Source organism: Pieris brassicae, chromosome 2 (genome assembly GCF_905147105.1).
Source record: "Pieris brassicae chromosome 2, ilPieBrab1.1, whole genome shotgun sequence".
Taxonomy (NCBI): Eukaryota; Metazoa; Arthropoda; class Insecta; order Lepidoptera; family Pieridae; genus Pieris; species Pieris brassicae.
The window spans coordinates 21,570,531-21,598,175 of NC_059666.1; the positions used below are offsets into that span (position 1 = coordinate 21,570,531).

At 32.8% G+C, this 27,645-nt stretch overlaps 3 protein-coding genes across 8 annotated transcripts; 2 read left to right on the forward strand and 1 right to left on the reverse strand.

Annotated features, from left to right (window-relative positions):
- The first annotated feature begins 917 nt into the window (after positions 1–917).
- LOC123719324 (protein Son-like) lies at positions 918–17,607 on the forward strand. 4 transcript variants are annotated; one of them, XM_045676172.1, is made up of 15 exons: positions 918–1,875; positions 2,142–2,231; positions 3,657–3,878; positions 4,589–4,743; positions 6,079–6,251; positions 6,603–6,749; positions 7,617–7,681; positions 9,341–9,414; positions 9,869–9,936; positions 11,035–11,115; positions 11,457–11,561; positions 14,712–14,903; positions 15,619–15,786; positions 16,467–16,563; positions 17,236–17,607. In XM_045676172.1, the coding sequence occupies exons 1-15, from the start codon at positions 1,046–1,048 to the stop codon at positions 17,343–17,345; spliced, it is 2,577 nt and encodes an 858-aa protein (XP_045532128.1). In that variant the 5' UTR covers positions 918–1,045; the 3' UTR covers positions 17,346–17,607. The 4 variants fall into 4 exon arrangements, with proteins under 4 accessions (XP_045532128.1, XP_045532129.1, XP_045532131.1 ...); XM_045676173.1 differs by having other exon boundaries at positions 14,712–14,879; XM_045676175.1 differs by having other exon boundaries at positions 14,712–14,879; positions 16,467–17,357.
- A 1,115-nt stretch (positions 17,608–18,722) lies between these two features.
- Positions 18,723–19,953, reverse strand: LOC123720055 (iron-sulfur cluster assembly enzyme ISCU, mitochondrial). The gene is made up of 3 exons (XM_045676499.1): positions 19,682–19,953; positions 19,309–19,612; positions 18,723–18,981 (listed from the first exon to the last, which is right to left on the reverse strand). The coding sequence occupies exons 1-3, from the start codon at positions 19,772–19,774 to the stop codon at positions 18,911–18,913; spliced, it is 468 nt and encodes a 155-aa protein (XP_045532455.1). The 5' UTR covers positions 19,775–19,953; the 3' UTR covers positions 18,723–18,910.
- A 176-nt stretch (positions 19,954–20,129) lies between these two features.
- Positions 20,130–27,599, forward strand: LOC123720543 (cyclin-dependent kinase 8). 3 transcript variants are annotated; one of them, XM_045677199.1, is made up of 9 exons: positions 20,130–20,632; positions 20,916–21,167; positions 21,585–21,774; positions 22,125–22,338; positions 23,855–24,023; positions 25,064–25,177; positions 25,411–25,446; positions 26,896–26,968; positions 27,398–27,599. In XM_045677199.1, the coding sequence occupies exons 1-9, from the start codon at positions 20,387–20,389 to the stop codon at positions 27,520–27,522; spliced, it is 1,419 nt and encodes a 472-aa protein (XP_045533155.1). In that variant the 5' UTR covers positions 20,130–20,386; the 3' UTR covers positions 27,523–27,599. The 3 variants fall into 3 exon arrangements, with proteins under 3 accessions (XP_045533155.1, XP_045533157.1, XP_045533156.1); XM_045677200.1 differs by having other exon boundaries at positions 20,131–20,629; XM_045677201.1 differs by lacking the exon at positions 25,411–25,446.
- Positions 27,600–27,645: the final 46 nt, after the last annotated feature.

A 27,645-nucleotide genomic window follows, 5' to 3' on the forward strand; every position in this document is an offset into this window, starting at 1 on the left:
CAACACAATATCTTATCTGGTCATCGAACGAAATGAAGGAGTATATTTTCTTCCAGAATCTTTGTAAACTTATGTCTTGTTTTAATTTAAGTAATCAGCATTTTGAGGTGCTGTTGTTTCGACATCTTACCATTATATACACAAAATTATAACACACAATTATTAACCTTTTAAGGTTAAATTTCATAAATATTTTTTAGGTCAAACATTAGTCAAGATGCCTTAACAGTAGTGTATGTAGAAAATAGAAAACTACAGTACTTGTACTTTTTTTATTATAGTTGATTTACATTTAACTAAAGTAAGTTTATTAACATTTTGTGCGTTAACTTTTTGCCAACTTGTAGGTAGGGACATGATCCCATGGCTATAGAAATTTTGGGGCTCCTGATCAAAATACCGCGACAATTAGTTTTAGCAGTCCTCCCGTGATGTTAACCTGACACTGCCTAAAGAATTCTAAAGAGACCGGAACAGGTGGAAATCTGAAGGTGCAAGGTCAGGACTATACGGCGGATGCATTAACATCTTCCATCTAAACTCTCTTAATTTTTGCTGAGTGGCTAAAGATGTGAGAGGTCTAGCTATATCATGATGAAAAACCACACCCCTTCCGTTGATTAATTCCGGCCGCTTTCTCTCAACTTCATGATTTAATCTCATTAGTTGTTCGCAGTAGAGTTCAGAATCGATACTCCTGTCTCAAAATTAATAATGCCCTTCCAATCCCACCACACGAAAAGAAAATATGGTCGAGGTCACCAATATCTTTACCACATTCACAAATAACTATAAAACCTATAAACGCTTCTTACATTTTTCTCTGTCAATTGTCAATGTCTTGATTGTCATCTGTTTTGGCATAAAGAAATGTGATGTTTCTCTAAACTCTAAAGTCAGTTTCAATATGGCGGAAAAGCTGATCACATTGTGGTCTAGTATATAATATACGTTTTTAACTTTAGTTATATTGGCGTAAATAAAGTTGATACTTATAATGTGTGAATTGTGATGTTGTCTTGTTTTTTTGTGTGAAATTTTAACCATGACGTCATTAATAGACAAAATTGAGCAATTAATTAAAAGGGAAAAAACAACACCTGATCGCAAAAAAGATGACACCAAAAAATCTTCGAATGAAATACTCTCCGAACTATTTAGTGCTTTTAATGCAGACCCACCGAAGTTAGAAAATATAACGTCTAAGAAATCAAAGAAAAGCAAGAAGAAACACAAGAAAGAAAAGAAAAAACGCAGCCGAAGTTCTAGCAGTAGTGATTCCGATGGTGATTATTCTCGCAAACATAAAAAGCGGAAAAAGAGTAAATCAAAAAAGAGCAGAGCAGGTCGCACCCCACCAGTTCATCGAATTAAGGAGCCAGTTAAGGTTAAGTCTGAAAGTGATACAAAAATAAAATCTGAACCCATTGTTAAACGAGAACCTCAAATTAAAGAAGAGTATAGAATAAAGCGCGAAGAACGGACTAAAGTTATAAAAAAAAGTGCGAGTTTTGAGCGTAGCTTATCACCACCACTTCCAGCACTTGATGCTAGCCTTATTCCGATGCCAGAATCTCCAAAAGATGAAAAACTTGATGCTAGCGATCTGCGTTATAAGCTTGAGAAAAAAAGTGATTCGGAAAATGACAAAGCCAAAGGTAAGATTCAAATAAAGAATTTGAAATTTAGTGCTGTCTTTGAAGAGACGGTTAAGAAAGCTGAAGAAGAGGCGAGGAAAAAAGCTGAAAAAGTAGAGGATGGAGAGTACACAGATACGTCCAGTAGCTCAGGGAAAGATGAAGACTCTAATTCACAATTCCCTAAGTCATCAGACCCAGGTGGAATATTAAAAAAAGCAGCAGAGGATATAAAACTGTAAGTTGATTATTTTAATGGCTTGCAATATTTTAAAGGTGACCTTGTGGTTCCTTAGTGTAGTAGGTCATCTACTGCGGTAGTAACAAAAAACAGATTTTATTAAGTGGTTAATTTGAATTTAGGCCCAACCAAGAAATTTTATTTTCGTTCAAAAAAAAATAGTAATATTTTATGAGTACTGTTAAGTGACCATATAGGTGGTATATTGCCTAAGCTATAGAGATTATAAGATAATAAATTAATTAATTAATTAAATATTTCAGCCCTGATGCAGATGAAAAGTCATCAAAGAAAAGTAAAAGTGACAGCTCACATAAGTCATCTAAACGAGACAGGAGTAAATCCAAAGGAAGGTATGTAATTCATCTACAGTCTAAATCCATTATAAAAATATCGAAGGCACTACACATATTTTGTCATAAAAACCTATAGTCGTAACAGCTAATAACGTACGCTAGGTACCGCTAGGTACCAAATACTGGATCTGATTTTGATCAATATAAGTGGTATGTTTTTCTTAATAATGTTGTTGTAAACGGTTTTGACTGTACTTCCAAAATCGATTTACAGGCTTTCTATGGATAAATCTAGATTGAAACATTCTTGTTTACGCATTGAATAGATTGAGCTAATTGAAATTTAAAAGGATGAATTCTTTGCTAAGATATCTTTTTTTATTTCACAACCCATTATATTTTTAAAGATCACAGAATCACTAACTATACTTTGTCATTTATATAACTATTGTACACAGTAAGTTGACAACTTAAATTACAATAATAACTATACATAGGTACACATATTATTCTACTAAATGATGCTGATGTGTGGTATACCCAGATAGCCAATTTTAAATTAAAACTAAATAACAGATGTTAATATAACTCATTTGTCTCATGTTTTCTTGGCATTTGATTTATATTTACACTATGGTGACAAAATACAGATTAGTATTTTAGATAAAACATATTACGCCAGTTATGTAACATAACATTTCTTGTGGTACAAATAATATTAGAAGCACAAACCAAATATAAGCAATTATCAAGAACTTGAAGCCAAACAGAGCCCTTTAGTTTTATCCACACTCATAAATTGTTATATGACAGTCGTTATTCCGATTATGTCCAAAAATATTGACTACACTTGTTATATTGAAGTGTCACTTAGATTTAAAAATCCTTAGGTAAGCCAAGTTAGTTTATGTTAATATCGCAACCCCACTACCGATAACTTTATGTTATTTATAAACTCACATTTTAAATGATTATAGCTATTGAAAGAAAACACTTTTACCGGATGAAAGCTATGTATTATTATAAACTTATAATTATTTTACATAATTAAAAAAATAAAATTATGTAAAACAATTATAAGTTTATAATAATACCAATAGCTTTAATCCGGTTAAAAAAGTGTTTTCTTTCAATGTGTAAAAGCTATGTTTACAAAAGACTATGATTAAAGCTAGTTGAAACCCAGCTTCAAACAAAGTTTATCATATAACATATATTTGAACATCCCTACAACACCCACCACCGAACTTAACTTGCTTTATTATATACATTTTAAGGTTTAGGTTTTATGAGAAGCGTGTTAGGTTAAATTCTTATTTTCTTACCTTTTACAAATTTTATTTATATGATGTGATTGATGATGAGTTAATGTTATTAAAAGCTTTTGCCACTTTACAGAAATGAAATTAACTAGTTGTTGAGATACTGAGTACATATTGTCATTTAAAATGTATTTAAAGTCTGCCTGAAAATTGCGTCCAGGTCCGAAAGTAAGAAACGCTCACGGTCTCGTTCACCATCTCGCCGGCATAGACATAGATCAAGCTCAAGATCTAGACGGAGAAGCCACTCGAAGAGTTCCAGGAGACGAAGATCTGAATCTAAGTCTAGATGGAAGACCAGGTCGAGAAGCAGACATAGGTCAACATCAAGAAGTCGGCACTATCCGAGACATCCATCCCCTCGGCATAGAAGTAGTAGAAGGTATGAATTAAAGTTTAAGTAAAAGTAGTTCTACTATTTGTTAAAAAACTAAAGAAAAGAGAGTTAATTCCTCGATGGAACATACTCCAAATTTTAAGTTAAATCAAGATATAATTATTTAAAAGGTTAAAGTTGAACTTATTTTTGTTTTACGTCGAAAAAAGAAATTATTGAATGTGTCTATGACTCTTCATTATCAATGGGTTTAATGTCTCATTTTATTTTCGTGACAACGTCTAATAAATCTATGAACGCCGGTTGCACGCATGAAATTCACCCGGGACTCATTGTCCCATTACGCTCATTGTACGCTTGCGCCGCATCTCTTCCACTCAATTGTCCCATGAGATACAAAATAGAGATAATTCAATAAAAATGATTCAATTTTATTCATCAATGTTTTGCTATGACGTTGTCACGTTAAACCATGGTGCGTAAACCGACTTTACAGGCAACCATTTTATTTGTTTTAATTTTCTAGTTAGCCACTAACTGCCTACACTAACTTTATGTTGACATTGCTAGGACATTCTGTAATTGTAAATTAGTAAACAATTTACAATTTATATTTAGTACATACAAGAATGGATTTTTATACTCTATATATAAGAAAATTTTAAATAATATCTTTGTGTTTATTCTGACTGCTCAGACCTGTTTTGCATCAAACTTTCCAACTGAAAACTATGTGAAATTGATAAATCTTTTAGCGGTGTGAAGTTAGCGGACAGTGAGAAGAAACGCCTGCTGGAAGTGGCAAGGCGTAATGCCATCAATATGCTGAAGAATGGTGCAGTCCCAGCTGGGGCAGCGGTTCTACCGCCACACACAAGAAATCAGGTCATGGCTGCTATACAGTCTGGAGGTAAATACGGTTTGAATCGTAATTCAAATGTATTTTTTTGTTTGACAGTTTAAATCTATAATAATAATAGCATTTTAATTGAGATACTTGTACCTAGGTAACACTGAAAATGTTTAGTTTAGTTCTATCTTCAGGACTGAATGGCGGATTATCTCGAAGGTCCAGGCAAAGGTGTTTCTGTTCGTCTGTTAAAGTATGGGAAACCCATCTGATACAAAGCTTCCTGACGCCTAAATGATTGTGTAATATTTTTAACTTGACTCATACCAATGCCTAGGCTTGCCCGTATCTGCTGATAGGTCACTCTCTTATCTTCCTCTATCATGCGTCGCACAGCAGTGATGCTATCTTCAGTAGTCGCTGTTAAAGGACGTCCTTCACGCGGATCATCATTGATCATCATAGCTTTGTTGTTGAGTAAGCCCACAACGAAAGTCATAATAAATCATTGACCGAAAATTTTCTCGCGTTAGGTTCATTTTGACGTGTAACAAGAGTTTTAGAGTTTTTGCCGCCAATTCATAAAACAATTGACAAATGAATGCAATATACTACATTAGGTTACCAAAGAGTTCTTTAATTGAAATTCAAAAAGTTTTCATTAGCAATGTTTCTAACTGGCCAGTTCTAAACATTTTCATTTCTATTTCAATCATCTTTTAGGTATCTGTCTGCCCTTTTTGGCAAAGACCTTCTTGAAATACCACCATGGCCGAGAGTGGCACAGTGCAGAGCACTGAATCACCTACCGGTTTTTTAATTAGTATATCATTCTTCTATTTTGTCTTCTTACTTTTAGTTTGCTGCACCTTGGGCACCAGTTTAGTACTTTCCTGCTCCACTTTTCCGTCTGTCTTGTCATGTGCCCCGCCCATTTCCACTTTAGTTTATTTATTTTGAAAAACACGGCATTCTTTGGACCCAAATTACCTCTTGTGTTAGGTACAGAAGGCTGATAACATACTTGCCTTTTATGAAATAAATATCACGATGTCTGAGTTCAAGAGAATGGGTTGTATGTAATGTACAAAGAGAGATTTTAAATCTGACCTTACCAGTGTAAAGAGCAGTGTTGGCCTAGTGGCCTGCGTGCGACTCTCATCTCTGAGGTCGTAGGTTCGATCCCCGGCTGTTCACTTTCTTTCTATGTGCACATTTAAAATTCGCTCGAACGGTGAAGGAAAATATCGTGAGGAGATCGGCTCGCCTCAGACCCAAAAGGTCGACGTGTGCCAGACATAGGAGGCTAATCACCTACTTGCCTAGGAGATTATGCCAAATAATCATGAAACAAATACCAAAACTATTTATTATTATTGGAATAAATAATTACAGGGAAATCGGTGGACGAATTAACGGATTTCTGCAAGCATCTATCGAAAAAGGAGGCTCTTGGTGAATTATCGTCTGTGTCGTCCAACGAGGGCGACAGTGACAACGAGGATACTATTGCATTCCACCATCCATTCCTTGTTAAGGAGAAAGCGCCCATTGTTATGAATATAAGGGTGAGTTTCACACAATATAAGTAAGAGATACTTTCAGCATCAGACGTCGAGGCAGAATATGAAATTTCTGGAACCGGCTGCCCACTAAAGTGCCTTTTCTTTCTAAAATTCTTTTAAGGCCGGCAACGCACTTGCGAGCAATGTGATTGTGTATGGGCGGCGGTATCACATAACGTCATATTAATGATCTGATTTTTAGTTTCCGAGAAATTTGTGTACAAACATACACATATATACTTTTTTTTTTAATAATATCAAATATTTTGTCCTTTAATTTTCAATCTAGATAATTTACTTTGAAGTAGGTTAAAACAACATGGCTTTAAATTGATAACACAATTTTTATTCCAGGGTGGGGCGCCACTCCCATTGAAGTCGAGTACATTGCCAATAGCCAATAAGGACGAGCTAAGGCTTCAGTTTCCGGTCTCTTCCGGAAGTCAGCATCGGGAAAAAGCCTCTGAATGGGTTCCTGTTTCGCCTAAAAAGGATAATATGGTATGTATGCGAAGTTAATATAAATGTGTTCACATGTGACCCAATCAATATTTTGTTTTATTTTTAATATTATATATATATATATATACTAGAGGATCTGACAGACGTTGTACTGTAAGCACGTCTTACATACAAAAAAATGTTATAATGTAAATCATTCCCGACTCCACTTGAAGACACAAAAATTTTCATCAAAATTTGTCCAGCCGTTTAGGAGTGTCATTACGAACTTATGCACAGAAGATTTATATGTATGAGCTGTTTAGTTGTTGTATATATAACTGACTGCAGCGCCATCTGCCGGGCTCATTTGTGAATCTAAACCATCCAAACGCATACACAAAAATTCATTCAAATCGGTCCAGCCGTTTAAAACCCGTTTTAGTGACCTACATACAATCGTGAACGTTAATTTATTGATTGTTTACTGTGTTTGTGATATGACGTCTATCGAAAATTGTTTTAAATACAGATTTGGTTTTAGTATTGATAAGGGAGCGTTCAAGTATTACGTAACCAAATTGGGGGAGGGGGGGGTTAACCTCTTGGGATTGAATTACTTTCGACTTTCCATTATTTTTCACGACATAATGGTACGTTTTAGGTATGAAGAGTCACTGGGGGGGGGGGGGGGTGTCAAGAATCTCCAAAAATTGCGTGACGTTATACTTGAACGCTCCCTAACGGAAAAATGTTATTGCAAAATGATAATGGTAATGATATAGAATTAGACCTGTTACGTATATTTTTTAAAGTAAATATTTAAAATGTGTTGAAACAACTGTAACTAAAAGGTAATGAAGTGTTAAGAAATGAATAAATATTGGTTCATATAACTAAATAAATAATAAATGTAATATTTTTCAGCAAATTGCGAAGCTGAATTCTAAACCGGAAAAACTTCAATTGGGTTTCGATGCTATTAACAATAAGTGAGTATTTTTTTTTACTTATTTTTATTTACGATGTATAATATTGGTTGAACATAATTCGGAACCTTCATGTTCAGAGGTAAAGATGGAGGACTTCCGTATGTCAAAAACATGTTGACTTTTTACTCTGTGAGATCATCATAATCTGTGAAATATGTCAGTAATGTCAGTCTTTAACAGCCCAAACACATTATCCTATTAGTAAACTAATTAATTATTTGACAAAAAATAGAGCAGTGTTGGTTAAGTGGCCTCAGCGTATGACTCTCATCCCTGAGGTCGTAGGTTTGGTCCCCGGCTGTGCACCAATGGATTTTCTTTATATGTGCCCATTTTACATTCACTCGAAAGGTGCCTTAGATTCAAAAAGTCGGCATGTGTCAGGCTGACGCAGACACAGAAGGCTGATCACCCACTTGCCTATTAGAGTGACAAATGATTAAGATATAGAAATCTGATTCCCAGACCTAAAAAAGGGTGTAGCGCCACCGATTCGCGTTATTTAAAAAATATGTTTTTTTTTTAAATTGACTTGCTTAAACAACTAGAAAAAAATACACCTCGTAAGTCGTTGTACACACAGATAATCTTCTTTGGTTTTGTTCGAAGTCGCTTAAAAAAGGTTCTAAATAACCATTACTTGTGATAGCACAAGCTGGGAGGGGCAAAAAAGGGGAATCTTCCCCTTATAGAATACCTTTTTCTTAATACAGTGGAATCTCTATAACTCGAACCTCGTCAAGTCAAAAAAATTTCCATTACCTTCCAATGAAAGCCTTGATACGCTGTATCTCGAATTATTTAGACTTTGGGACTCGAACAAAATGTTATTTCCCTACGAAGTATTGATAATATATATTTATACTCTGTAACTCGAATTTAAAAACGGATACTTCGTAAGTAAGACGTCATAAAATATAATGACGACTTGGAATTTCCCGAAATAATAGCAATAAAATCCAAAATGAATGTTCGGATTCGGGACTAATGAATGATTAAATTAGGAATGTATTCATTTTTGCATGCAATCGAAAAATACATTTAGCAATCGCGCCTCTGTAAGTCGAAATTTCTGCAGTTAAATGGATTTGTATCCCCCCCCCCATCGAAACGCGCCATAACGTTTCCTGTTTCTGTACCCAACAGTAAACTCTATATACCTAAAAATTACCATGGTGGATAAAAAGTACTGGAAAGTTGAAAGTAATATTAATAGTAACGCGTAATTCAATCGCCGACCCGTATTGTAGCGTTTTACAAGAGGACAACCCCCCCCCCCCCAATTCGTTACGTAATACAGGTACTCGATATTTTTAAAATTGCATTTACCTTAACATTCGAGTTATAGAGATCCCACTGTAATTTATTTTTATATCTAAGAAGTTTTATTTATTGTCTGTCAACGTTGAAGTTTCTTGATGTGCTTCAACGGCCTTGTGGAAGAATTCTGCAATTTTTTTTCGTTTCAATTTGCGGATTATTGAAACAATGATTTTTTTTATTCTCCCGTATTAGGGTTGCCTGGGAGAAATCGCTTGTTAGCGATAAGGCCGCCTGTTGCCTAATAACTTATCTAGCCTACTTACGTTTTGTTTTTTATTTGTATAATTATGTATATTATGGTGACAAAGTGTAAATAAATAAGTTGTATTGAATTAGAAACGAACCACTGGCTTTACCGGCTCCATCGACAACACCTCCAGCCTATATGAAGAGTTTTACTACTGGGAGTCGTAAGTATTGGAAATTTAATTATTTATGAATAATTTTGTTAATTTTTTCATACATGAAACTAATTTTGGAAATCACGTTAATACTCAAAAACTACTGAATCGTTTTCCATGTAGTTTGGACTGTTTTTAATTTAGTCAAATTTAGTCCGATTCCAGTCAATAATATCCGACATTTAATTTTATATGCCGATTGAAATTAATAAAAAAAATCATACAAACATTGGGCGCAGATACATATTATATGCATATAAGGATATATCATATAATATTGTGAAAGTCATGTTTTCTCTTTTCCTCACAGCTGAAACAGGATTCAATAGAAAGAGACAATTTTAGTTTAAACAGCATAATCATTTTTATACGGATTTTTTTAAACGTAATTTTATTGTAAATAATGTTTTTAGGCGAATCTCCTGGATTATTAAAAATCGCATTTACTATTGATTTTTTTTAGATTTGACCTCAGTTCCGGCTTTGATGCCTCCCGGACCTCAAGTAATGCCCACAGATCATCCAGCTGTGGTGAGTAAATATATGATACATTTTTACTTATACTTTTATTAATGCGAAATATGGGTTTAACAATTTAATTATGCACTTCTTGCTTGTATTTATTACTTAATGGTTGGAAGTTATCGCTTGTTAACGATAAGGCATTTGTTTCGACATATAAAGCTAATATTGCTATTGAAAAATACAAACCAATACGACACCAGTTAAACAAAGTTCATTTTTATATGGCGAAAAGCCTCCTCCGAGGCACGCCACAATATTCTTTTTATTGCCATCGCCAGCCATCTTTCCCAGATATTATCCAATTATCATAATATGGTAACACATAATTTGCCAATTAAAATTATTTATTTATTGTATAAGTGTTCTTAATATAAAGGAAGTTGGTGTGGTGGAAACACAAACTGTACACAGTTTTTCTATCCACCAGGACGTCGAACATATTTAAATCATTAACATATATATATGTATATATATGTCGGAGAATTAATATTATAAAATTCCCGCCACTATGAAGTTAGTCGTAGAATGCGGTGTGGTATGCTAAGGTAGATTGTCAACGTTGACAATTGACAATGCCTAGTCTGTGTGATCTACCAAATGTCAGTGGCACGACTGTTTCGTGGCAGTACGTGAATTCTCTAGTCACTTGAGTTGCGAACGTCGCCTGCGCCGGACGTGCGCACTGACTGTGTTATAATGTCGGACGACGGTAGTAACACCAATTTTGCAATTATTAATCGCGTTGAATCTGCGACATATATATATACTAAGGCCAGTGACATATAAACTGTGAATTTATAACAATCAAACCATTCAAGCGATTTAAAATTGCACGTACAACGTCATAAACAAATCTAAACACTGACGCGCCGTAGATAGCCGATGCAAGAAAACTGTTCTTGTCGAGAATTCTCATTCACATACAGGATGAGCTCCTATATTCGAATATGTTTTAATGACGTATATAGCATAATTTTTGTTATGCATAATTTATAATTGTTTGACTTATGTAGTATTTAATAGTTTAAATATTGTTGTTTGTTAGAGAACATGAATAAATTCATAATATTTATTTATTAATAATATTTTATAATTCGCTTTAAGGACATGGCCGCTATCGTTACTCAAAAGCTGTCATTGCTTCGCAAGGAACAAGAGGAAATTGAATTAACTGCAACTAGTGGTGTAAGTATCTTTTATATACCAATGGGATCTTCCTATGTGCGCCATTAACACTTGCTGTACGAAGGCGAATGTCTCAAAAAAAAATATTATTTAAAATTATGAAAAAAAAAGTTGTATCTCTTTTAAACTATTAAATTTTTTATATGTCAATAAGCTGTTACGTCATATATATATGCTTACGACTGGTTTAGTGGAAAAGAAACCTTTGTTTTTCGTAAAATTAATATACCGAACTATTTTTTAAACCTTATTTCGCACTATTGGACTAGCTTTGTGTAATAATGCAAAGTTTGATCTACAGTTTTCAAGAATACATAAATCTGAATGTTTTTAACTTCCAGTTCGGTTGGTCAGCTAGTTCTCTCGGTCAGTTTACGGGGTCGACAGGAGCAAACATACTCACGCCGAGGGAACTCGCTTCGGGGAGTCAGGCTTGGGCTAAGAAGGTAACAGACACAAATAACACATATATTTTACTTGCACAATACACAATACATTAAAAACAATTTAATGGATTCACTTCAGATTCGACATTATTAAGTGTATTTTTTTAATCGTAAAAGATCGTATTAAAATTAATAATTTTAAAAAGGAGGCTGTAGATTAGATAAACAAATATGTATGGACTATAGAAGGTAGTTACTACCCAAATTTTAATAAGATTCTTAGACTATAATTATTTTTTGTTATGAAAATGAGAGGAATTTAACCAAATTACCGTTCCAAGTTGCAAAGAAGTTTAATTTTTATACATTTTTGTATCGCCTGGGAACTTAGACTTTGGCAGATGGTTGATGTTTGACAGATGACAGTTGACACTTTGCGCTTGTCATAAATTAATGTTTACTGTTAGAGATCGTGTCACCAAATAAGTCCCGTAGACGCTGCAGTCGGGGTATATCAAAATGTTGCCAACGTAATTATATTAAATTTCCTACCAATCATTAACACGAAATTAAAATTTGCTGGCTTGGGTAGAGCGAAGGCGATTAATAATATATACACCAATAATTATAAGAAAAGTAAAATACTAATGTTAGTTAAAAAAAATCCTCCTAAATGAAAAAAAATCCCTTTTAAAAACCCTGTATTTTTAAAAAAACTAATATGTTTATCCTCCGAAGATGACATCACTGAACAATATGGCCGACTTGTCAAATTTAGTTCATTGTTTCGCACTTCTCTGACTTCTCTGGTAACGCGGTCTCTAACATGGAACCGTGATATGATACGTGAATTTTTATCCGAAAGTAAATTGACAGTGACAAATGAGAAATGACAGATGAAGGTTGAATCGCAGTTAGACATACACTACACAGTAAACATATAATTTGAGTAAAGATTTCCCAAAACTTGCATGGTACAAGTATTTTTTTCTTCAAACCCTGGGTGATTTTTCTATCACAAAATATGTCTGTTTAGACGTATCTTGTGATAAATCAAAGTATGCAGTTTAAGAAAACCAGAAACCGTCCGCTATGATCTAATCTTTAATTGTTTTATATGTAATTTATTTAAACAATATTGATATGTTAAAAACAATTTAAAACCATTTCCATTTGCTAGTTTTTCCGATAAACTTCAGACATATTATACATATATAATATTTTTACCTTAATTCGAAAAAATACCAATTGTAAGTAACCTTCTTCAATTATAAACTTAGGAAATATTTTGCAAAGCACATAAGGACCCCTTAGTTGACACCTCTTCGCTACAATTATTCCTTAAGGGTTGATGTTTCTACCAATTAGTATAGTAAAAGATGTTTTGGGTTATGGTTTCGTTAAACGCATGCTACCTCACCGACTTTTCTTTCAGCTGGCGTCTTGGCGGGCCTCGTGGTCGGGAGTTATAATACAAGCTATTATATCGCCCGACCCTTTGTTTATGTGTCTTGATTACAATTACATACAAAATTTACATATCTAAAACAGAAAACTCAAATCCTGTAATAAATTATGAGATTTTAATATCTCTTTAAATTTGGTCCTGATAATAAAATTGCAACTGTATATAGAGGAATGTTTTGTTCAGTGTACGTACGTGTACGTTAATGGCGTATACAGACACGTTCATAAACGATATACGTGAAAATTGATTTCATACGCTGCCTAGTGTAGGCAATAGGAACTTCGAGGTGTTAATGAAACTTTCGAAATATATTCCCCTAAAGTAAATTTAGATTCAATACAGATGAAAAATCACCATATTTCTTTAATAAATAAATAGGATAATATATTTTCTGTTGTGATAGCAATTGCATATAGATTGACGTATCATATATTAACGAGCATCACGTATTTGATAAGCGATAACTATCTGATTAAAAGGATAAAATAAACCATGTTGCAATAATATTGTTCATACATACAGTCTTCTTTATAGAATCTCTATGGAAATTTAAATTTCTCTATGTCATATGGAACAGATAATGATTCACACATTTTAAGGGACGTCAAAAATAAGGATTTTATGATGATCTATTTAGGTTTCCAAGCAAGTGCAAAACTAAGCCATATTGAGTTCTTTGGTTGAAAGCTTAGGTCCAAGTTTTATCAAAATCGATTCTTTTTTTACAAGTATATAATGGTATATTATATTTTTCTAAATCCTATTAATAAAATAATTTTACGTATTGATTGATCGTTTGTGAACGTTTCAACCAATTTACTAAATACATTTTAGTTATGAGTGACAAATCCAAAAGCCTTACTCAAATCCTTTATACCAAGCCTGTGAAATTTTAATGTTCTTGTAACCAAAACACGATGTTTTGTGTAACGTATGAACTAGTAGTTCAATCATTACACTTAGGCAATGTGGTAACTCTTATGCCAATTGGCATATTAGATACCACTTCGCAAACAAATATTCTGTTTTCCCCAATATTGGTGATTTATTCTAGTCTTGAAAGCTTCATTTTTCTTTTATCTATGAGGCTAATGTTCAGAGAGTATCGCTATACGTTCGAGTATAAAAATACAGTTTATTTCCAAAGATGATATTGTCGACAATTTTGTTAATTTGAATCCGAAATAAATGCCAGAATTATTAAAAGCGAGAACCGTTGTGTTCTGAGTGCTTCTTTTAAACTGACTTATAAAAACGATGGTTTATTGGTTTATAAGGGGTTAATCTTAAACTTAAAAAAAAAACAAGACACTCTTTAGTGACGGTAACGTCTCGGAATATTGGCCAAGTGATTCAAGAATTTTTCGGCTTAAGGTCGATTTGGACCAATTGTGTTTGTTTGGTCTGAGTCCACCTTTATGGGGAATTCATGAATATTTGTTGCAGCTTATAAAAGATAAGGAGCGAGCACTGCCTTAGACGTCGACGTCGTCTTTGTTGTTGCGGTAGGTAAGTATTCAGAAGGAGATCAATTGCAATATATATTTAATTATTCCCAAAAACATTCGTTACTTGCTTCAGTTTTCAGATTTCTATTGAATTATAATCTTATTGGAATCAATGTATGTGTACATCTCTTATGATATTTATAATTGTAATATGTCTGAAAATTGAATGCAAATCATTGAGATTTTGTCTAAAATTTTACGAACGACATAGGGATTAATGAATAATTTATTCAGGACCAACTCGTTCGAGCTGCCCCGGTTGAGGGGGGTATGGGGATGCACCTTCTCCAGAAGATGGGTTGGACGCCCGGCAAAGGCCTGGGTAAGGAGGAATCTGGGACGTTGCAGCCTCTTTTACTTGAGGTCAAGTTGGATACAAGAGGTTTACAGGCTAAAGAAGAGGTCAGTAGCCGATATTATAAAGGAGTAAGTGAAATTTTTGTGTTTTCGGCTTTGTGTTGTGTTTTGTTCTAAATATTATGTAATTACGTCCCACTATTTTTCCTGCGGATGCTAAGACTTTTTAAATTGTCTATTAAGGAAATCGCCACGCTTATAAAGCTAAGAGAGCCTTAGTGAGAAAATTTAACAGCTTTGGCTCGTACTGTGTCGATATTTGTAGAGTCGTTCGTTACTTTGTATCTTGCAATACTGACAGTGATGAATGTCGTGGTTGTTATATAGTACGAGCGCAGCACCTTACAATTTGTTTGGAAAACAAAAACTTGGTGGTTTAAAAGAGTGTCAAAGAGTTACCTGAAACTAGTAGTGAATTGAGGCCATCATTTTTTTAAATGTCACAATGACCATGAATTTAGTTTTATATGAAATATTGAGAATATGTACTGGTTAGAAGTGTTTTGCTGACATTCTAGATTTTTTAAAGAATAGCAAATACTAAGTCGTCTTACCTAAGTCTCTAGAAACATGTACATAACAGTATATAGGATCTTTAATAAAAATATTGGAGTCAAAGTTCCTTAAATAACTATGTGAAGTTGGGACATTTATTTATTGACTTATTCGAAACTAAAAATAATAGAAATTTAAAAAAAAAGCCTTACCAAAAGACTTATAAAAAGACATCTTGATACAGAATCCGAAAGTGGAGAAAGAGAAACAATTTCTATATTTATTTCAGATGAAACAAAGTAGGATGGGTAGACGAGGCCCGGCGCCCCTAATAGCGGGTGGAAAGCACCCGGTCTCTTTGCTCGGAGAATATTGTTCCAAGCACAAGTTGGGGCCGCCGGAATACAACCTCTGCTTTGAATGTGGTCCGGATCATAAGAAAAACTTCCTTTTTAGGGTAAGTTTGATTCTCTTCTTTATTCATTTAATGGTATTGATATTTATTCGGGATAGACGAAATTATAATCTAATAAAGAGTAGACAAACTCATGAATTATATTAATGGTCTCTGGCATAATGTCCAACGCTGTGCAACACATCAGCTCTACAGGACAATGCTGAGCCAGGGCCAGTTATAACTACAACATACATTATAGACACAAGATAGACAACAAACTGAATAAAACGCGGGGATTCCCTGGGCAAAGATAGTCCGTGCCTCGTTTGTAATTTTTAAAGCGCGAAAAGTATTGTCGTAATGGCAAACCCAATATTGCCGAAACATCGGTATCGGATGCATCCCTAGTATATATACATATACAGTCGACTCTTGATGATTTGAAGGGGGACTCAAGTGATAAGAAATTCGTAATTTATTTTTATTATGTATTCATTCTAATTCTAATTATTCACAAATTATGATTTCAATAAAGTCCAACAAGTCCGTAATGTTTTTGGGAGTGGGCGAAATGACTCTGTCCAAAAAAAAAAAAAAAAAAACTACAGGTTTGTGCATGATAAACACTTCAAATTAGCGCATGTTGGCGAGCAAGATACTTTTCCTTCGCTTTAAATTACTGACTGGACCAATTCATGATACAAAACAAAAAAATATATACAAAACTTTTTTTTTTCCAGGTAAAAGTAGCTGGGGTGGAATATCAACCAGCTATTGCGAGTGCGAATAAGAAACAAGCGAAAGCCGATGCGGCCCAACTCGCTTTACAAAAACTTGGTATCGTTACGTAACAATATATAATTTTTATATGTGTTATCTTACTGGACTGATTTCAATGAAATTTGTAGCGGTTAAAAACCTATTTAGTACAAATTGGTGCAACAGTAATTCTTATATATTAAGCACCGCTTGTGTCAATTAAAAGTGACATTTGATATTTGTACATAGGCGGTTTTCACGAAAATTATTAAAAGCGTTTTTTCTAGGCTACGTATATCGCAATAAATATCCGTTTGACGTAAGGGGCTTTGACTTACCTTAGAAGTCTGTCGGGTTAAGATATGGTCCAAGAGAACAATGCTAAAGTTGTTGTGGATTTGAGATTTTATTTTAGACACCCGTTTGCACTTAGAATATGCCTTAGACATACCCGACTTCACACATTTAGTTTTTAGCCAGAACATGTGCCAACTAACTTATCGTAATTTCATATTATTTTTAGGCAATATGTACAATATTTTTTTCTTATATTTCTTGCCATAATCGTTCATCTCTTCACGCCACAGAGGGCTTACCATGACGTGTTAGCGCCGATCCATTAGTTTTTCATTATCATATATAATAATGGTCACGTGACTACTACTAAAACCTCGTTCTGGGCGTGTCCTATTAAAAAATAATTACTTGTTTTAATATATCAACGATAATATCGTATGACATCCATTCTAGGCCAGAGACAACATAACCGGTTAGCAGATGGCCAGTTGCAGGTCAGCGGGATTCACTTGGCAGATATTGACAGTCATGGTGGGCCCCGAAGTTTATTAAAAAGTTGTTGATACTTAAAGATAGTTGGGTCTCATGAAGTCTAAAAGGTTCGGCTCTAAAGTTGACCTTTTTAATAAAAACTATATAAGTTTAATCATCTTTTTTTTTATGAAAACATAGTTCTGTCCTTTATCCTTATATTGAAATCATAATTTCAGAAAAAGGAAATGAATGAGCACTAAAAAATAGTGTAATTTGACTGATCAAGTGTATGTTTTTGGTTTATGTAAATCATTCTATTTTGTATAACACATATTTTTAGTGATATGAAATTAAAAAAAAAACTCCATACAATATAAAATTAATAAAAATAAATTTTTGTAATTTTCTATATTCACAATGAATTTCCATGTCATTTAAGCGACTCATTATGTAAATATATTGTAGCTCAAATCTTAACTAAAAATTAATTTACCCGAAAGGTATTTATTGTATTGAGTGTAAGACTTTGTTTTTAATAAAATTAATACAGCAATAAATACTATACGATAAGTATTGTCATTTTTATCCTACCTATTATTATCCTATATTTAGTACACTAATGCCAAAATATTAATATAAACTATAAATCTATGATGCAGATTGTGCAATTTTTTAATTTTTCTCTCAAAATCCAATGATTTACAATTTACAAGGAAAAAAGAAAAGTGATTGGACTTTTGACAAATGGGGGAGTAGTCTATACTTAAATATTTTCTAGCGAGAATTAGCACTAAGCTGCTTCAGCTCAACAATGATTATGGGTTAATAGGTAAAGATGGCTGGTCAACTAAGCTAAAAAAAACCTATACCTGAAACAAAATTATCAATCTATCATTTTATTAAGCTGAAGAGTTTATTTGAACAGTAATCTCAGAAACCACTGATTTGAAAAATTATTTAAACATCACCCATTTGTTCAGGAAGTAAATAGGCTGTTTAGCACACTTATACTAATATGACAAACAAATCATAGTGTGAGCATAAGTAAAAAAAGGTTTCAGAATACAAATCTGGAGGTTGACTCACTTGAAACTTAATAGTAATTAATTATGTACTTAACACACTGAAGTTGAAGAGTTTGTGAAGGTAAGGTAAAGTAAATATTACAAATTCTTTTCTTGCAATATGTCTATGGTGTAATATTGCAATTGTGAGCAAGTGTATTTACTTATTTAGTACAAAATTGACTTTGACATCACTTAATTTTAGTAATATCTTTATTTATAATAGTTTTAAAACAACAAGTAATGGTCAAATTCCAAGCACTCCTTAACATTGTGCATGGGGAGTACAGTAACACAGGTAAAATACCTAACCAGTTTCTGTAATTTTATTTATATTCCAGATGGATATGTTGTTGATATTAAGCCATTATAGTAATTGGAGGTCTCAAATAATAAATGTAGGTCACATCATCTATTTATTCGAAAAAAAAACAACAACTATTATACTGCCACAAGATAATAGCTATTGACTATAGCAGTGTTTATATAAGATAACATAAAATTCCTAAGTTCTATTTAATAAATTTTTAATTCTATCCAACATTCTTAATACAATCACAGATCTGTTCCTCATAGCATCTAAGGCTCATTTACTTTTCATTGTGCTGTTGTTTGATTCTGTAGTCTGAGAGAGCAGCTTTGATGGCATCCTCTGCAAGCACTAAACATAAAATTTTAAATAATTATAAATGAATATATTTTTCCAAACATGTATACACATATATATATGGTTGTGCTGATTCTTGAAACTGATATATAGGCCTACAATGAATTTATTCTGGTTGATTTATGATTGAATTTAATATCATCTTATAAATGGTGATAAATAAACAATTATATACATGTATGTATGTCTCATACATAGTTAAAAGAAAGTACTTTGTATGAGACATACATTATAAGCAATATCATAATTCTGAAGTTATTTTTAATAAATATTAGTAATTTGGGTTTATTTTACAATTTTTTTAACATAACATTTACTTACTAGAACAGTGTAACTTGACAGGTGGCAAGGACAGTTCCTTAGCAATATCAGTATTCTTCAGTTTTAACGCTTCATCAACTGTCTTTCCCTTGACCCATTCTGTAGCAAGGGAGCTTGATGCAATAGCTGAGCCACATCCAAAAGTCTTGAATTTAGCATCAATAATTTTTCCATCGTCATCCACTCTGATTTGTAACTTCATGACATCACCACAAGCTGGAGCTCCTACCAATCCTGTTCCAACATTCTTGTCCTTTTTGTCCAATGAACCGACATTTCTAGGGTTTTCGTAATGATCTATAACCTAAACAAAATAATTTTTATCGTGCGGTACAATAATCAATAACCTTGACATTGGATATCGAATACTTACATTTGCATGATATGACGCAGTTTGGCCAATATGAATGCCGCTGCGATTTCTTAAACAAATGCAACGACATAAATTCGGAAACAAGTATGCCATTGTTACAATATTTCAGACCCCTTCCTAATAGATTTGTTTTCGTTAATGCTGATGACTTAGTAGATCAGAGTAATATTTCACCAAAAGCTTGAGTAATCTGCACGCAATTTTTGAAGAAAACTTTCAATTTACGACGCAAACTCGGAAAATAAAAGTCAAAACTGAAATGAAAATTATTCTGAAAGCTGAAGCCACAGATACCTAATTTACTAGTACAGAATACAGATTTAGTAGAGTTGACAGTTTTGAGTTTTGCAAGGATTACTAATGACAGCGTCTCTCTTAACAGTCCAATAATTAGAGTTTTATATACCTTTTTATAGTGTAATTTGTCAAATCACTTTAACTCTACTAAATCTGTGCTCAACTGCAAACTATTAACTAAGCCCAACTTACAAGCTACAAACACAAGTCGCAACTGCCAATCGTAAAGAAATAGTAACAATGGGCAGGAATTTTCTAATATTACAGCTCGATAGTCTAGTTTAATTAATAGGAAAACAAATTGGATCCCATTTTAAAGAATGTATACTAGATTCTACTAAAATAACTGGAAGTTATACAAGTGTATTATAAGTTACTAGTCTAGTGAATAGTGGTAGAAGCCGCAACATGGGAGATAACTTTCAAAATAAAACTATGGCACCAGTTATGATGGACTATGAGTTTAAAATAAAAACACAGAATGAACGTTCTAAAGTCGAAGATTTGTTCGACTTCGAAGGTTGTAAGGTAGGCCGCGGTACCTACGGTCATGTATACAAAGGACGGCGGAAAGATGGATCAGACACTAAAGATTATGCCCTAAAACAAATTGAAGGTACAGGGCTCTCCATGTCAGCCTGTCGAGAAATCGCAGTAAGTACGTAGGACTCTTACAACACCATAAATTTTCTACAAGACAAGGAGGTACTTTATTCTAAAAACTTATATGATTGCCGGAATAAAAAGCCGGCCTAAATCATTACTGACATGAATTCATTCAGTTCTGTATCTATATAAACAGTTACATAGTGAACAACAATTCAGTCTTTTAATTATGCATAATGTTTGCAATATTTTTTTGTATAAATAAGGGATTCTATGTTTTTTTTCCTTTTGATTTAAACAGTTATTAAGAATGTGAATTTAAAATTTTCAGTTGTTACGAGAGTTGAAACACCCAAATGTTATTAACTTAATCAGAGTATTCCTATCACATACTGATAGAAAGGTTTGGCTGTTGTTTGACTATGCTGAACATGATCTATGGCATATAATCAAGTTTCATAGAGCAGCAAAGGCTAATAAGAAGTCCGTTATGGTACCCAAAGGCATGGTTAAGAGTTTATTATATCAGATTTTAGATGGTATACATTATTTACATTCCAATTGGGTTTTACATAGAGATTTGGTAAGTCTAATAGAAAAAACTGCCTTAATATTTAATTAATTTATTTTTATTTATTATGGTATAAGTACATAACTTAAATAAAGAAGAAGTTTACACTAGTGTGTATAAAATGTAAAGGACTTACTAGGATATCTAACAAATTTAAATAAATAAAAAAATTTATTGCATATACTACAACAGTTTTTAAATATTTAAAGTTTTGTTAGTGTTACCTCAGATAAATGACTACACACAGTATACAGAACAAAACTGACCTAATAAGTAAAATTTGTTCTTAAGGTACATTTTGTATATATTTTTTAAGACCAATTTAGTTAATAATTAACAAAATATTGATAGAGTGTTTCAGTGAAAGAAACATTAAATAACATAAGTTAAATTCTGTACTGTTATATGGAGGTAAAACTATATTTCTAGAAACCAGCTAATATATTAGTGATGGGTGAAGGCCCAGAAAGAGGTAGAGTGAAAATAGCAGACATGGGATTTGCGAGGTTGTTTAATGCGCCACTTAAACCACTCGCTGATCTGGATCCAGTAGTAGTAACATTCTGGTACAGAGCCCCAGAACTGCTTCTAGGCGCTCGGCATTATACAAAAGCTATAGGTAATTTTAACACTCATTCAAATATTACAATTTGATTTAAGACTGATGCTAACCTGTGTCTGTAAAGTGTTAAAATAGCTTTACTAGTCTAATGTGAAATCAATATACTCTGTAACAATGTAAAGTATGTTAATATTGAGTCTCTATCATTAGTAATATAACAAATAATTAATTGGTCTCATTTTGATGTCAGGTCACAATAATTTTCCAAAACAAGCTAGAGGCATCTTGTTTGTTCTACACAGAATAAAACCTATCACAATTGAATATGTTTCCCCACTTCCTAAATGTATTAAACAAATTCTTATTATTTTTACTACTGAATTATATGATATATATTTATTTTCCAGATATATGGGCAATTGGCTGTATATTTGCAGAATTACTGACATCAGAGCCAATATTCCATTGCCGTCAAGAAGACATTAAGACAAGCAACCCATATCATCATGATCAACTGGATAGGATATTCAATGTCATGGGCTTTCCTTTAGAGAAGGACTGGGAAGATATCAGAAAAATGCCTGAACATGCCACTTTGGTTAAGGATTTCAAACGATCAAAGTGAGTATTCAGTAAAGTTCGAAATAGTAGAACTTAATGCTGGAGTCATGTAATCTACACACACTAAACCTTTATGTCTTTATCGGGGTTGTAAACAATATCACCGTCACATTTTTAGGTTACGCGTCACATTATTCCGTTACGTGCCATCTTTTTCTTGTCTCTACCACGGTTGATTCGAAGGGATTCGAAGCCATTAATAACAAAAATATATAATAACGATAACAATGATAGTAATAATTTTATTATAATTAATGAGTTTCTGTAATAATCTTAGTAGTAATAAGGTAAAATTAAAATACTTGTATTATTTGTATTCTAATGTCTATGATAATAAAAGCCTTTCGTTAAACTTTATCTAATTTAACTTTCTTTAACAAATTTCTGTAAAGTTGAATATAGTAGATAATTTTTTGCTAAATAAGGTCGTAAAAAAGTTTCACTTCTTACATGTGTACGGTAGTACAGACACACATTTTTTATAAGAATTTAGTCATTAATGACTTCTGCTATGGCACTGACATGAATTACATTTTTATTTATTTATTTATTGTATAAATGTTCTTAATATAAAGGAAGTTGGTGCGGTGGAAACACAAACTGTACACAGTTTTTCTATCCACCAGAACGTCGAACATATTTAAATCATTAACATATATATATATACTAAGGCCAGTGACATATAAACTGTGAATTTATAACAATCAAACCATTCAAACGATTTAAAATTGCACGTAAAACGTCATAAACAAATCTAAACACTGACGCGCCATAGTTAGCCGATGCAAGAAAACTGTTCTTGTCGAGAATTCTCATTCACATACAGAATGAGTTCCTATATTCGATTTTTTTTTAATGACGTATATAGCATAATTTATAATTGTTTGACTTATGTAGTATTTTTTTAATTAAAAATGTAATATTGTTTCTTGTTATTTCTTATTTACACAATTGGAAGGTCCGAGTGCTTTTTATAATAATGACCAACAAGATTTACTATATATACTTGTTGTATGAGTAGAATGGAATCCTTTAATATGGATGGACTAAAAGGTGATGGGTTTAGTTTAGTCGATACCAACTCCGGGGAATTAAATACAACTTTCTCTACAGCTGTGAAACTTTTGACATTCAACACCTTTTGTCTTCAGTCACTGTGACCATGCACGCTTGAAAGCACGCGAAACGCCGAAAAATTTAAAATTATGTAAATAATTATAAGTTTATAATAATAATACATAGCTTCAATCCGTTTAAAAAGTGTTTTCTTAATGTGTAAAAACCATGTTAACAATAGACAATACTACTGTCATATGTCATTCAAGCTATGTCCTGTTTCTGATCATCATCATACAAACTCTTCAAACTTAATTTAGGAGTTGTATGTGTATTGTAATTAATTTTTACTTTATGTAATTGTTTGGTTACATTTGGTTTATATATAATTTGTATTACTTCAAAACCGTCATTAAAAAGGCGACTATGCAAGTTTGTTTATACAAATCAATATTTACAGCTATCAAAACTGTTCGCTAAGCAAATACATGGACAGACATAAAATAAAGCCTGACAGCAAAGCCTTCAGTTTACTACAGAGGCTTTTATTAATGGATCCAAATAGGAGAATAACATCGGAACAAGCTATGCAAGATCCATACTTCTCCGAGGATCCATTACCAACTCAGGTATGTGAATATGTTTGTTAAAAGAACTTATATTTATTTTAACTGTGTGTGTATTAAATTTAACAAGATTTTCATAAAAAAAATCAGTTTGTATATTAGTGACTATAGAGCCGACACAAATTGTTATTTATAATTCTGTTAATTAAAAAAGTTCACATTGAACATTCAAAATTTGAACCAGTTTACATGTATTACCTGCGATTTGTGTTTAATTACATAAATAAACATTATATTTGTATCAAAAACAGTCTCCGTTGCAACTCTAGGACAGTAGTTTTGTGTCATATGACAGATTTATAAAAAAAACTATATTTTTAATTATAGGTTTTTTGATAAATTAACACTAAGAGCGTTTTCTAAGGCAGTTTTTGCCGCGCACCACCACTATGTGGAACCAGCTGCCCACTGAAGTATTTCCTTCAGAAAGGGGTCCTTCAAGAAAAGAGCGTAGCAATTGTTGAAAGGCCGGCAACGCACTTGCGAGCCTTCTGGCAATGTCAGTGTCCATGGGCGGCGGTATCGCTTCACATCAGGTGAGCCTCTTGCCCGTTTGCCTGCTATTACATAAAAAAAACCTAACATGGCGTTATAATAATAATATATTTAATAATCCGTATATTTTGTGATAAGTTTTTTTTTTAAAGATTTAGGTGACATTTTGGGTCTAATCCGGCTCACTTCGCTAGGTTTCCTTCAACCCACGTAGGGCACAAATTGCAAGGAAGTTATTAGTGCACGGTCGAGGTTTGAACCTACGACCTCAGGGATGGAAGTCGATTCCTTTTAATTAATAAAAAAATGTCAGTCAACTGGATGTGGCAGTCTCAGATATGAGCGGGTTTAATATAAACAAAATATTAGTAGAAAACAATTTTTTAATTATTATTTACATAATTTTAAATAATTATAAGTTTATAATAATACAAATAGCTTTAATCCGGTTAAAAAATTGTTATCTTTCAATGTGTAAAACCTATGTTAACTAAAGACAAAATATTAGTATTTTATTTAAAACTATAAGACCTATATAAACATATCAGGATGTGTTCGCCGGATGTCCGATACCGTATCCGAAGAGGGAATTTCTCACGGACGACGATCAGGACGACAAAAGCGATTCAAAGGCCAGGCAGAATCAACAGCAACAGCCAAATGTAAGATTTATTATTTGGTTGTGTTTTATTTAAATATAATTTTTAAATATATTTTTCGAAATTTCTTTAAAGTAATTTTTTATATTAAAATATGTTAATGTATTTTTTTTAAATTTGTTTCTAATAGATTCAAACGTTGTGATCACCGTTATAATTTCGTAATGCATGTTTCATTTTATGGCTTTATATAAGTTGGAATGATGAGCTTTTATTTTTTTTAATTTCATTTATAGGACAGAAGACAGAATGAGCAGACAATGAGACTTATGGTAAGCATTCATTTTAATGAACCGAATTTCATTAAAATCTGTTCATTATGGAGCTTAGAATTGGTTCATTTCTCTGCTCATATGGAAAATATTTTTGTAGTCGAATGTCATTTTTAATATACAGTATGTTCCTTTAATAAACAAGTCGACTTTGGGTCATAGGGCGAGGAGTAGCTGGCCCTAGGAAATTAATTATTTTTTTAAGTTATACATCATTTGATGCGTTAGGGACAAATGACACCGTGAAGTTATCTATAGTCATCATATTATTTTGTAATATTTAAATAAAGTTTATTTAACTAGTTAAAAAACTTTTAACTCGTGTACACACATACACACATGTATCTTTTCTTTTCCATTGTACAAATAAATCTTTATTTTACGGCATGAAAGTAAAAAAACATATATATTTTTTGAAGTCAAAATTTACATAAATAGTGTGCTGATTCTTTAAAAGACGCCAACGCACTCGCTGTATGGCATTGTGGTTGTCCATGCGCTTTATTTAACTTGAGGTGAGCCTCCTGGTCGTTTGCTCTAAAATTTGCACAGTATATATTTTTATAACGATTAGAAATCTTAGTTACTTAGTGACCTCTCTTAGCAATTTTCATATTAACGAATTAAAATTACAGCGTGCTGAAAATCATGTCATCGGGATACAAAAATTGTGTTTTTCATGTATTTGTATTATGATAGAATATAGCACATTAAAATGTCACAGATTCAATTGTCAATTGTCAATTTAAACCGAAGTTATGGCGAAATAGGCCGTTTTGTTTTATTTATTTTATTTTATGAAAAACTTTATGTGACGGTGGAATATAAACACACAATTTTTTCGTCAATCGAAGCGTCGATATTCGTTACAATAATATAATCTTTGGTTTATAATGATAATAGGTACTTAGTGGGACAGTAGGGACCTGCTAATGACGCTCCTGCCAAGTGTGAAAGTAAAGGGTGTCTTTAAAGTTGACTTAATGTCATTACAAGTAGGTAAATATAAAATAAAAGAAAAAGCAAGTAAAGACAAGAATATTACGAAAACTTTTTATAGCTTGTTCAACGTAGTAGTTTTGACGTGACAACGTCTAAGAAATCGATGAACGCACCAGGAAGAATGACTCATTGTCCCGTTACGCTCATTGTACGCTTGCGCCGCATCTGTGATAGATCTATTCTCTCTTCTAGTATCCATACCAAATAGTGATAATTCAATAAAAATGATTCAATTTTATTCATCAATATTTTGTTATGACGTTGTCACGTTAAACTGTCGTCCGTAAACCGACTTCACAGACAACCATTTTTAAAGATTATATTTGATATTTTTGTTAGTCAGTTTTTCATGTACCTAGTGATTTTGGTAATAAGTTAATTGATTTTGGAATGATCTGCATAGTTTAATGTTTTATACAGGATTAATACTAAATATTTTCTTCGCAGACTCAACAAAACCAGGTCCAAGCCAATAGTCATGATCACGCTGCAAACAATGCGAAGAGAATGAGGATGTCCGGTAAGTTTATTCATAGAATCTTTAGTCTCTTTCTCTCATATTGTGTTTACACTGTGATGAAAAGAGACAGATGAGTGATTCGCTGCTATTACAATGTTCTATGAATTTAGTTTTACAACTAATTGGTAACAAAAACATTTTTTACAGCAATCGCTTTTGTGGTCAGGTTGTCCCCTGATGTAGGCCTTATTGCTTTAAACAACAATTCAATTTAATTATAACCAATACTATCACAAGCACTCCACATGATTCGTATTACACATGCCAAACGTCACCGTTGGTCCCCAACGTCGATTTACGGTTCTAAGGTCCATATTCCAATTCGTATCTCAATCTCTAAGTTGCTCTCGGTTTGACAACTCTTGGAACTATAAGTTTAATTGACGTTCTACGCTTTCATGAAAACATTTATTAATATAATTTTTTCAGGTCCAAACCAAGGCAACAACAACCAAGGTGGCGGTCAACAAGAGTTCCATCAACAGCAACAGATGATGTACGGCCAACAACAGAGTGCCAACCAGCAACAACAAAATTTCCAACAGAGGTTCTGAAGATTTGAAATCTTGATAAATGTAAAAAGTTGATATATCTATATTTATAAATTTAAATAATAAATTAATTAAACTATGCCGTGTTTATTTTAAACTAAACCCAAATTCCTTTTATTTGTTACT